The 12,399-nt window shown below is 35.3% G+C and overlaps 1 protein-coding gene across 2 annotated transcripts; it reads left to right on the top strand.

The window, feature by feature from the left end:
* Positions 1 to 4,766: 4,766 nt before the first annotated feature.
* On the top strand, positions 4,767 to 11,264 carry LOC147548676 (mitogen-activated protein kinase 20-like). Of its 2 annotated transcripts, XM_086672039.1 has the most exons (10): positions 4,767 to 5,589; positions 6,297 to 6,705; positions 7,348 to 7,475; positions 7,665 to 7,724; positions 8,696 to 8,845; positions 8,950 to 9,105; positions 9,368 to 9,579; positions 9,673 to 9,774; positions 10,064 to 10,227; positions 10,689 to 11,264. In XM_086672039.1, exons 1-10 carry the CDS (start codon positions 5,566 to 5,568, stop codon positions 11,135 to 11,137), a joined length of 1,854 nt encoding a protein of 617 aa, XP_086528165.1. In that variant the 5' UTR covers positions 4,767 to 5,565; the 3' UTR covers positions 11,138 to 11,264. The 2 variants fall into 2 exon arrangements, with proteins under 2 accessions (XP_086528165.1, XP_086528164.1); XM_086672038.1 differs by having other exon boundaries at positions 4,904 to 5,589; positions 9,368 to 9,774.
* The last annotated feature ends 1,135 nt before the right edge of the window (positions 11,265 to 12,399 follow it).

Here is a 12,399-nt window from a genome sequence, read left to right as displayed (position 1 = left end):
AAATAAAAAGTAAATTAGATTACAAAACTAACTTTTTGATTTTTGACTTATAAGTAACAATTTGGCCAACATACTTATGATAATTTTTTACTTTGTTGAAGCAAAAGAACTTCTACTACAAGCAAAAGTACTTATACTTTTGGTGGTCAAACGACACCTAAGGGGTCAACCCGTGTCCACATCATTAAAGAGGTGAATCTGACAGAATTTTGCCACCTAAGCCCAAAACGAGGAGGTTGGGGTGAATATCCTAGGCGCCTTAACCCCTGCTTTGGCTTTAAAAACAACCACATCTACTCTAGATCCTGGAGCGGTAAGGGAGATCTGAGGAAATTGTGTCGGTACCCTAAAACCCTGAAATATGGGAGGGTAGAAGAATGCATAGGCTTTCCGAACCTGAGCTTTTGTCTGATCTAGGATTCGAGGCAAGGAATATGTTCAGAATCTGAATAACAAACAAGATTCCAGCAGAAAGAAACTTTCCATACGAAATCAACAAGATTGGAAACACGATTTATCGAATACGAAATATACACAAAGAGGAAGAAAACTTATCCATCTTACGACCGCAAAAACGTGTCCTCATCTAAGCCGGTGATTTACCGGCGCATCATCTCAGCCGCTCGCCAACTGTCAACTAACAGAAACTTATATATAGCAACAGGTTCGCCCTAACTAGGGCCTAAAAGGTTCAATCCCTAAATTCAGACTACCAATTCAATTCTTTAACTGTAGAAACACCTCGGTGACTTGAGCGTCGGAGAGGTTGCTAAGTGTTTTGCAGGTGTTGTCCCAGAATCGCATAAGAGCAATTGATAGTTTGGTTCATCGAATTTTTATATCCTGAATGATAACCTAAAGCTATTTGTAAACATCAGAAGTAACAACCTTGTAAGATTAGGGTAAACATAAGTAAACGAGTCGGACTAAACTTTTAGGGGCTATAATGGTTTTTCGGGTTGCGAGCCGAGTTAGAAAATCAACCCACATTCAATGTAGTTTCAACACCCCTCGCCATCATCGCAATTGTCCACTAAACTTCCGTAGTTTCCAGTCAAGTTTAAACAATGCTTGAAACTGAAAGTAGTAATAACTGCCTTGGACATCATATCAACTAGATTATCTTCTATGGCTATCTTTATTGTGATTTTTTTCTTCTTCCATCACATACATGATAAAATGATACATGAGAACAATGTATTTAGTCTTCTTGTGATACAATTGATTTTTGGTCAAAGGATCTGAATTCTGATTATCTCACTAGATATTTATCACCTCCATATTCAAGGTACTTTCAACACTGATAACCTAGGCTTGGTTTCATTAACATGGAGATGATGGAGTGAGTTCATTAGTCCACTAGGGTTAGTAAAATCCGAGCAACAAGTAGGACACAATTAAGAACCACTTCTAGAATCAACTCTCACATTTGATTGTTGAGTGCTTGTAACAAACTAGTATATTTGGGTATGTTCTTCACGATCAAACTAAGGTTTGTGAGATCCGAAATTCATGGAATGTCTCAGATCTGTTTGTGAGAGGATGAACCAAATCCAACTTCCTTCTTCAATAGAAACTTTTTGTAATTTTGTGGTCATTTTATGTTTTATTTGATTTTGTTATGATTTATTTGTTGGCATTATTCTTCATCCAAAAAGATTGGATGAACCAAATTTGTTTTATTTTATGATTGGTTTATCTTTTCTTTGATTTTATTGGTCAAATAGATTAGATGAAGATTCGCAAAGTGTGTTTGTGAATTGATTTAGTTGTATACCGCTTCATTTTGTGTGTTTAGATTGATTTTATTTTGTTCCTTTTTATTTCTTATAACAAACCCAATATTTTTTTTTTATCAGTAAACATGAATATTAAAGAATATGAAATCAAAGAATATGATTCATGTGCAAAAAAGTAATTATGCACAATACTTGACGATTTTTTGCGCTCACAAATGATAATTCCCAGTATGAGAACAATTTTGTGTGCTTATAAGTACTTAATAACTCGAAACAAAAAAGAAGTAAAAAAGTTTAGGATAAGAAGCAAATTAAAATTTCTTTCAAAGAAAAATAAACAAATTAAAATTTGTGATATGCAATGGGAGGAATAGATCGAGGCACTTAGAAATCAAAACCTATATTAAAGTTGCTAAAAGATTGAAAAGAACCTATAAAAATCATTCACAAGCAAACAAATGTTGAAATTGATTATATCCCCTAAAGTGATAATGGGTGCTCAAAAGTATTTTGGCCATTTCATCATACTCCACTTCACATTTTTTGTTTGCAAAGTAGCATAAATATGGTAATGCGAACCAAAAATGGTTCTTTAAGTCAAAATATAAGACAAATATAATAAACAAAATATTAGTCAAAATATTAGACATAAGCCTATGACTTATGTGTAAAATAATATGTATCGTGTAAGTATCTATTTTTTTCATTCAAAAAATACTCGTAGCAAATAATATCATTTTTACTCCGAACCTCTTCTTCTGCGGTAGCATCAACACTAGGTTTGGTAGCAACTGAAGATCATAATCGCTTGTGGTTTACTCGTTGTTCCAATCTGTTTTGTCAGATTTGGGTATAAAGCTTTTTTATTCTATTATTAAAACAATTGAATCATCGCATCAACAAACTAATCTAAAGCAAGAGCGCACAAGTAACTCACTGTTTCTGTCAACTCTTATTTATATATAGAGTTTCGATCTAGTTTGAGAAGAAAGACCAATTCTGTTTGCTGACGTTTGAAGACGAAGAATTCATGATGAGGATCATAAAAAAGAAGAAGAATTATGGATTTGTTTTCATATGGTGTTTTTTTTTTCTCATTCATGATCTTCATATTCAAATCTAAAAATAACTTAGTCTTTTTTTTAGATTTGAAAACTGGGTTTGAAGTTATGAATCGGAATTCGTAAACAGAGTTTCCTTTTTGCAAAACTGAATTTACATTTTACAAGTATAGTTTCCGAGATTTGATCGAGTTTGCAGGATTGGCAAAAGGGTCCATGGGTTTTAGGCCCAAAATAAAATTCAAAAAGGGATTAAGGTCCAATCTTCCCAGTAAATAGGATTTTAATCTTTTTCCCTTTTGGAAGAAACATTATTGATACATAATGTGTTATGTATGACACATATAAAAAAAAATGAAATAAAGTATGAAACTTTAACAATAAATAACATGTTATTTTACGAAACAAAACAAGAATCAATAAACAGAAAAATACTGTAACTTTGACATCTAGACATACTTTAACTATACTAAATGTGTTTTATTGTAGAAATATACGTGTATATTGCGAAACAGATAGTAAGTTTGAAATAAATCGAAAAAATCTGAGAAAAAAAGAAAGAAATAGAATTTTGGGGATTGGTTTTCAAAAGTGAGTTTTTTCTTATATAAAAGGTTATAATGGGTATTATGATTGAATAGAAATGATAGAGATCTGTTTTTTCTATAGAGATGGGTCAATTTAGACTAAATATCCATTATAATTATTATTTTGACGTAAAAGTCTTAATGTTAGGGTGGACTAAATGTGTGTTTATGTGTAGATTTTTAGACTAAGAACCCAAAAAATATTGGCGAGATGGTTGGGTTGTAATTAATTTCTCCTTTGCATACATTTAGAGCATCTCCAATGAGACATTCAATCTCTAACACTTAAAGGGCCACATATGACTTTTTGGAATTTTTGTTAAAAAACCATCTCCAATGAGACACTTTGTTAGACACTCTATTATGAGGTGGACACATTTATTATAGAGTGTCTAGAGAGAGAAACTCTAAAACTAGAGTGTCTCTTTGAGACTCTAAGTGTCACTTTAAAGTTTAAACCAATAGAAACCTTTTCTTTTGAACTACTTTTTCATATTCAATTTAAGAATGACATGTGCTTTAAGTAGGGAGATTTTAGAGATCTCCATTGGAGACCAAAAATATTTAGAGTGTCTCTATATCAACACCTAGGAAAAAGAATCTTCATTGACACTTGACAACTAGATTTTATGAGTGTATGTTAGAGTGTCCCATTGGAGATGCTCTTACTTCATTTTGATATATGGGAGTCCCACAAGGGTCTCACCGACCAAGCAACAAAAGGAAGGTAGTCTTTTAACTCATGAACCTTAATAAACTACTTAGAGAGTCCCACAACCATCTCGACCAACCGGGCTACCAGAGGAAGGTAGTAGTCAACTTATGAACCCTAATAAATGAGCAAAGCTGACATCAAACCCATGACCTACCTGGTGGATATTGGAGGGATTGGTGCACAACTTTTGCCGGTGGTCGCCTGGTTGCCTGAGGCTGGGTGTATGAAGCTCAAATTCCATTTTTTTTATGATTGATTTATGTGACTTTGACATCATACTTGGTCAACAAACAGGAAAAGCCAATAATAGAAGGAAATCTATCTATATCTTGGTACAAAATCTTAATGGATTATGAATACATTATACCAAAATAATCCTGAACCGACAACATCTCGAACGAAAAGTAATGTCTTCATCCAACGGCACGAATGTTGCTACTTCCAGACTTCTCTTGTTTAGTGAAGCTCATTTCGCAGTCCAATCGTGGCCATGGAACTGGATTTGATATTATATGGAATCAAGAGTCATAACATCATTACATAACATTGACACATGAATTTAATAAGCTGAATAACTACTATCTCAAAGACATCTTGGATTCTAAGGGTCATATGAAGACCCTTAAAGTCATCGTAGATTCGTATGGGACAGCATATCCCATCTATTCATATAAATCTTATGAAAATCGAATCCATGAATATCGAACTTTGGACTTCCGACGTGCCCAATAGGTGACCAACCATTACATCAAGAGGTGGATGAGTATTATAGTTATTGGTTTGACCCTCGCACTTTACATTAATTACAAAATACTACCACTATCGTATAGGCCCGCCAATTTGAGTGTAATAGGATTAGAAGAAAGCAAAGAGGATTAGTACAAATTGCCCTAGATTCAGTTCAATAACCCTCTCTCTCTCAAAATAGGGTTTCTTTAACTCTAATCCTTTTTGCTGGTAGTTTCTTTCTTTAATTTATCTTCATTTTACGCAAGGTTTTGATCGATTAGATCTAACTTTCCTTTTCGCTCACCGACGAGATCTGCGTCGAAGAAGAAATAACTTCTTGTATTTCGTTTTGTTGAAATCTATTCCTTTTTCGTTTGAAGAAAACCTATTATTCATCGGCGATGCTGAAATCGATGTTTAAGGATTTGTTTCTCTCTCTATGATCTCGTTCGACCTTATTGTTAGGGTTTTCAAGGTAGTAGTGGTTGAGGAAAAGTGCACCAGAGAATTTCTTCACTTTCTATGTTTCGTAAAGAACTCGAAGAAAATAAGGCGAAATTTTGGACTTGTGATCAGGAGCAGGGGTAGATGGGGCAAATGTGGCTGAGTTTCATAACTATTATTACCTGGTTTTGTTTGAGTTCTTGTTAAATTGAACTAATTAAGATTTGAAATAAGTGTTTTATTCAATCATAACTATTATTACCTGCTAGGTTTCCAAGATAGTTGAAAAGATGCAGCAAGATCAGCGAAAAAAGGTTAGAGACTTAATCATCAATCTTTCTCTATTTCAAGTTAGTCTTTTGATTGAATTAATTAACATCTAGGGTTTTAAAGCTCGAAAAAAAAATCTGAATTTTATTTGAGATGCAAGATTCTGGTAGATTTGAGCTGGTTGATTAGACCCGTCTCTAATTTTTGATACCCCCAATTACCGTAGTATTATTATGTCTAGCCATTTTTATTCTTTTCTGCTAAGCTTCAAACTGGAATCATGTCGAAAAAGTAGTGCTTTTATTATTCTATTTGGCACAGTGGAACCTGATTCTGTTTTGGGTTGGTAGTTCTCACTATGCTTTATCTTTAATTGGTGGTGGATGAAATTCTATATGATTGGTTTCACTTTTTTCGTCTCAAAGCTTCATCCTTTTTTCGTAATCCAAATTCATTTTCTTGGTTTATGGACAAATAAGGTTATGGGATTTTTCAGTTTTCTTAATTTGGTTTGGTAGATCATATCTTGTAGTTACTGCATAAGAGAATCATGTTTGCCATCTGTATTATATAGTAGTAGTAGTAGGTTTATTTAAGGAGATACAAACGAGGATCACTTCGATAACTAAATATTCGGCTCAGTATTGTCCCTGCTATTAAAGTTTATTCCAGATAGCTTGTTGATGTTGTTCCAACTTAATTGCAATATGGGAGTGTTTATTTGACTAAACCTATCTTTCCATCTTGACAGAATACCACAGAGATGGACTTCTTCACTGATTATGGTGATGCTAGTAGATACAAGATTCAAGAGGTTGTAGGTAAAGGAAGCTATGGTGTCGTATGCTCGGCCATTGACACACATACAGGAGAGAAAGTGGCAATAAAGAAAATCCATGATATCTTTGAGCATATCTCTGATGCTGCAAGGATACTTCGTGAGATAAAATTGCTCAGGCTTTTAAGACATCCCGACATCGTAGAGATCAAGCACATCATGTTGCCACCTTCACGAAGGGATTTTAAAGATATATATGTAGTTTTTGAACTAATGGAGTCGGATCTTCACCAAGTCATCAAAGCGAATGACGACTTGACAAAGGAGCATTACCAATTTTTTCTTTATCAGCTGCTACGTGGATTGAAGTATATCCATACAGGTATTAAAGTGCTATCGGATATGCTCAGCTTCCGTGTCCAAAGATTTTTGTATGTTACTAATAGAGTTATAGCCTAGAAGCTTCTTTATTTTTTAATCTCTTGAACATGATTCAGTCTTTACTCTTTAAGGCCTCATAAAGTTTCCTGCTTCTCTTAATAAGATTGTTATGATGTAGCATTGACACTTATTTACTAACTACTTCTTTTAATATGTAATTTGCCGCCAACTTGCACTCGCTCGCAAAGTGGAATTTTATGACAATGAGACCGCATTCATTGTTTGAACTAGTTTTGTGACTGATGGCTTAATCGATTCTTGTCTCATTCTCAAGAATGATGTTTACCATACATTCTCTCATAATCAAAAGTCGAGACATAATAGGAAGCAGGATGTCTGTTGTATTCTGTGTTTTCTGCATATTGATATTGCCTTATGCTCGTACACATGATAAGAGATGACTGTGACAGTTCTCTCTTCCCTGACAATATCGTTGCTCAAGATGAAGTTTAAAGTCATTCATATTAGCCTAAGTATTCCGTGATTCTGGAAATTGAACTTTTTATGCGCTTTATGGGTTGAATGATCTGCTGGAATGACATTTGGAGTTCGCGCTGATATTTGTCTAATATAATTTTTGCAGCAAATGTTTTCCACCGAGACTTAAAACCAAAGAATATATTGGCAAATGCGAACTGCAAACTCAAAATATGTGATTTTGGGCTAGCAAGAGTGGCATTCAATGATACCCCAACAACAATATTCTGGACGGTATGTTAAGATCTCGAATTTATATTGCATATATTTCTATCTTTTAATATTGAAAGAGTTATGTTTTCTTTTGAAAGTGACATTTGGGTATTTGTTAATTTTGTGAGACAATTTTATGTCGTTGTTTCTGTTTTTCATTTTTCAAGCATCTGTCATTATTTCTGACATTTTTGAAAATGTCGTATTCAGGATTATGTCGCTACAAGATGGTATAGAGCTCCGGAGCTCTGCGGATCATTCTTTTCAAAGGTATGATTCTGACTACAAAGTTTTTATGGCTTTTATTGGCCAATTTGACTACAAGATAACAAGAGCAACATTCATGTTTTTGAGTAACAAACAATGGCAACATAATTTTTGGTTGATTAGATTTGCATAGCTACAATCAGTTAGTCTGGACTCTAGATGTGCATATTTCTTAATATTTAAACTGATTCTGGAAGTTTCTTACCTACACATTGTGTCCACCTAGCTTGTGGTAAACAACATGTTTTCAGTAATCTCATCATTGTAATTGAGTTTTCTCGATGGTACAGAAATCTGGTTCAGCTACTTGTTACGGTCTTTTAGGTACTAGAGTAATTACGAAGTAAAAACTAACAAATTATGTTACTCAAGAGCATCAGTGTTTTGAAACTTTCAAGGCGGTCACCTGGTGCCTCGAGGTGTACGTATTTGAACCCAAGAAAACACGTGGGCTGATAGTCACCAATTATATTAAGCAACACAAAAAAAGAATTAGTGTTTTTGTTTATTAAACACTTGAGCCTTTATATTATGGTAGTGAAGTACAAACACTATGTTATGGTTTTAGGAAATTTATATTTTTTTCCTTGCGAAAAATAGTTCACGACTTTTATGCATTGAGGTGTACGCCTTGAACTCTTGAAGCACCTCCTCTCCTTGAGGCACAAAAACCTATCTTTCATTGAAGAGCGTGAATGTCAATCTCTTAAACTTTCAGTGATCTCTTATTCCTTTTTGCACAATCTTTTCGTCGGGACAGATTCTTAGAACTCTTGAACACTTCAAATGCTGTATTTTATTGTCTTTTAAGTGATATCAGGCAAGTCGTAATTGTGAGAATAAAAAGTTTATGTTCAGTGAAGGGTGTCGGTCTCTCTTGCAAGCTACTTTATCTTGTGGAATTTGATTCCTTTAAGATATTAATAGTGAATGTTTTTCCATAACTTGCCTTTTTTCAAACTTCTGTATTACAGTACACACCTGCGATTGATATTTGGAGTATAGGTTGCATCTTTGCGGAGGTATTAATAGGGAAACCATTGTTCCCTGGTAAAAATGTTGTTCACCAGTTGGATTTGATGACCGATTTACTTGGAACACCCTCACCAGATACTATTTCTCGGGTAAAATCATTATTTCTATTGTCTTGCATCGTATTATTTTTAATTTTATTCTCTTCATTCTGCGGATGATCTTGATATTAATAAATTGTAGTGCTTGGCTACAGGTCCGCAATGAAAAAGCTGGAAGATACCTAACCAGCATGAGGAAAAAGCAGCCTGTGCCGTTTGCACAGAAGTTTCCTAATGCTGACCCTTTAGCCATCAAACTATTGCAAAGGCTCCTAGCTTTTGATCCTAAAGATAGGCCAACTGCAGAACAGGTACACATTGTGCTTCTTTTATAGAGATCTGATTTATGAATAAGATGAACCTTACTATCAACATATATATATATATATATATATATATTTCTACTTGTGGACATGGAACATGACTTAACTTGGGCTTTTGAACCATATATACGGATAATGATTTTTTTCCTTCCTTATTTCTTGTTCGGCTGATCAAGTATCTCTTATATTGAATCTTTTGTTTCTTAAATTATTTGACTTGCCATTTCTTTTGCATCTTATCGATGACCAGGCCTTGGCTGATCCTTACTTTAAAGGCCTATCAAGGGCCGAGAGGGAACCAACCTGCCAACCAATCACAAAGCTAGAATTTGAGTTTGAGAGGCGGAGGGTAACAAAGGATGACCTAAGGGAGCTAATTTTCAGAGAGATACTAGAGTACCATCCGCAACTTCTTAAAGACTACATGAATGGAGCTGAAAAAACGAACTTTCTCTATCCAAGGTTCTATTCTGCCGTTCTGCACTTCTTAAATTCATTCTGCTATGCAATCAACTGCCAAATCTTAGTGATAATTTGTTTATCTGTGTCCTTTAGTGCCGTAGATCAATTCAGAAAGCAATTCACACATCTTGAGGACAACAGTGGTAAAAGTGGGCCTGTAATTCCACTGGAGAGAAAGCATGTCTCTCTTCCGAGGTAAAAATTATTGCAAGTTGTCTTCTTTCAGCTCCATAGTTTCGGCAAATTATTAAGTGATAGAATCATATTCATGAAATTTCCGCGTCCCATCATACATTTTTTTTGAAATACTCGTTGGGGATAGAATCATATTCATGAAATTGCCGGGTCCCATCATACATTTTTTTGAAATACTCGTTTGGGGAATGCTGTTTTTGATCAGCTTTTACAAAGATTACGATTCCAGCATGCAAAATTGACGTTCTTACTGATACATGATGATGCATGGACTTGTCTTAAATATCAGATCTACTATTGTGCATTCAAATACCATCACGCTGAAGGGGCAATCAGATGTATCCAGAGAGCGACAGATCCCAGATGCAGCTTTATTAAAAAATCCTAGAGATGCAAATGGAATTTCGGGAAACCTAACAAGGGTTCTACCAGCACAACAGAGGATGCCACTAGGTATATGAACATCTACTTACACTTAGGCCAGAAGTCCAAAAAATACAAATTTTGATATTCACCAATCTAATCATTTTTGCGAACTCCATTTTTTGTGATTCACCAAACAAATAATTTTTGCATGACATTGTTATCTTATTTCATTAAAGAAAACGTAAATAACCCTATACCTTTTACTATTTAACTTCATGCAATCTGGTTTGTGTTGTGTATAAAAAAAACCTATAGCTACACATATCTACACATTCGCTAAATAATGAACACATTGGTGATACATTTGTGTATTTGTATTAGGAGAAAACAAATATTAAAAAAAAATTATCTTTTTACCTTATTTTGTATTAAGTTTGGACCTTAAACCCAATATACTTTTTATTTTTGACTTATCCCCCACCGACCCAATAATGAAATAGTTCTTTCACTTAATGTTAATATTATACTTACATTGAATGTTTGTGCAGCCAAACCGGGGAACATTGCGGCCCAAGTTATCCCATACGAGAATGGTACTAGCACTAGAGATGCTTATGGTCCAAGCACATATATCAGGAGTGCAGTTCTTCCTCCTCATCCAGTCCCTTGCCCAAACAATGTCCGCAGATCTGATGTAGGTAAGCAAGAAATATCAGAAACAGAAGCAGAGAAAAATCAAACCAGACCAGCACAGTCATCACTGATGGCCAAATTGGCCCCTGAAGTAGCAGTAGGCATAAAGCCGTCCCAATTCTATTTGGCACCGGCAGGAGTGAATAATGCAGATCAGGCAGATAGTAATAAAATACCGATGAGGGCGAACTTCATGCAACCCAGATCTCAGTTTGGTGAGATGAGTGCCACTGCTGCTGCCGCCGCCGCAGCTGCTCGGAGAAACATAGGGGCTGTACAGTTTGGTATCTCTAGGATGTACTAGTGAAACACGTTGTAAGAGGAAAAATGAAAGAGGACTTAGCTATGTAATTTGTACCGTTTTTTTAATACGAGTGATTCAAGAAACCATTTAAATATGATTATCTTTTTAATGCTTTGTTGCGACTAAATGTTTGTTATCTTCGTGCATAATAATAATGACTAGTTAGCGATATAAGTGGTCGAGCCAATGAAAATGAACCTAGTGCAAAAGATGTAGTTGGTTAGTTGCTCATACCAAAACATTCCTTGTGTGGTTTTATTTTTTCCTCACTGTTTGAATCTAATTCTAGTGAGACTCATTTGTCTTGGTCAACACCACAACAATCATGTCTAAATGTTACTTCCGGTTACTAGTCAGGGAATAGAAACCTTGATGTTGGATTGTTTGATTGATTGATGCTCTGTCTCGATTGATGACAGGTAGATTGTCATTTGCAGATAAAGAATGTATTGAGTGATCCTTGTGGAACGTAATGAGCTTACCCTTATGAATGTGATGCGATGCCTTTTTATAGGTTGCTTTGAACCGTCTGTGATATATGGTGTAGATGAAGCGGTTTTGATCCACTGTTCTGGATTGAGACTTCTATTTCGTAGTCATGGGTTCCTTTTGAGTTTACTTCGTATCTAGGATAATTGTTCCTTTGTTTAAGGATACTTCGTAGATATCTTGCCGAGTTGATAGATCTTCTAGGACCCCTGTTGAGACTCTTGAAGACCAAGTTAATTAAACACTTAGGATCGTAGCCGGCTGAGATCTTTAAGAAGATTCAGGATTAAGTTGGTAAGTGTGCGACGCGATTCTGCCTTCCCATGTTCAGGGTACAAGGCATCAACCTTGCTTACGTGGACCCCCTATACTACTTAGTCATCCCAAGGCAGACCTAGTTGTAGAAGATTTGGTCGACCCCCCAATTCTGGGCGTAGGTGGCGGATCTCTTCAGACCTAGCGGTCCTGTTGCTTTGAGACAAGTTGATCCGCTGGGCTTCTGGTTTATTCTTGACTTCTTGACGTCAGTCAACAGTTGACCATTTTATGTATCATCACTTGCCAGTCAAATGAGTCAGACGTCATGCTCTAACAAAACAAAACAAAACATTCTGAAATTTAGCTCTAGCCAATTTAGGTCATGACTTAACTCTTGATCTAACTTAGAGAACAAACCCACCTTAGTTGTGCATTGACCAAAACAGTACAAGAATTTACCACAACCCTCGAGACGCATATTCCTAACCACTATTGGTGGCACTATTCATGGAGGC

The sequence above is a fragment of the Eschscholzia californica genome, unplaced genomic scaffold (assembly GCF_041429995.1).
Source record: "Eschscholzia californica isolate CP2 unplaced genomic scaffold, dmEscCali1.0.p SCAF_3, whole genome shotgun sequence".
Lineage (NCBI taxonomy): Eukaryota > Viridiplantae > Streptophyta > Magnoliopsida > Ranunculales > Papaveraceae > Eschscholzia > Eschscholzia californica.
This window is presented reverse-complemented; position numbering and strand designations above follow the sequence as displayed.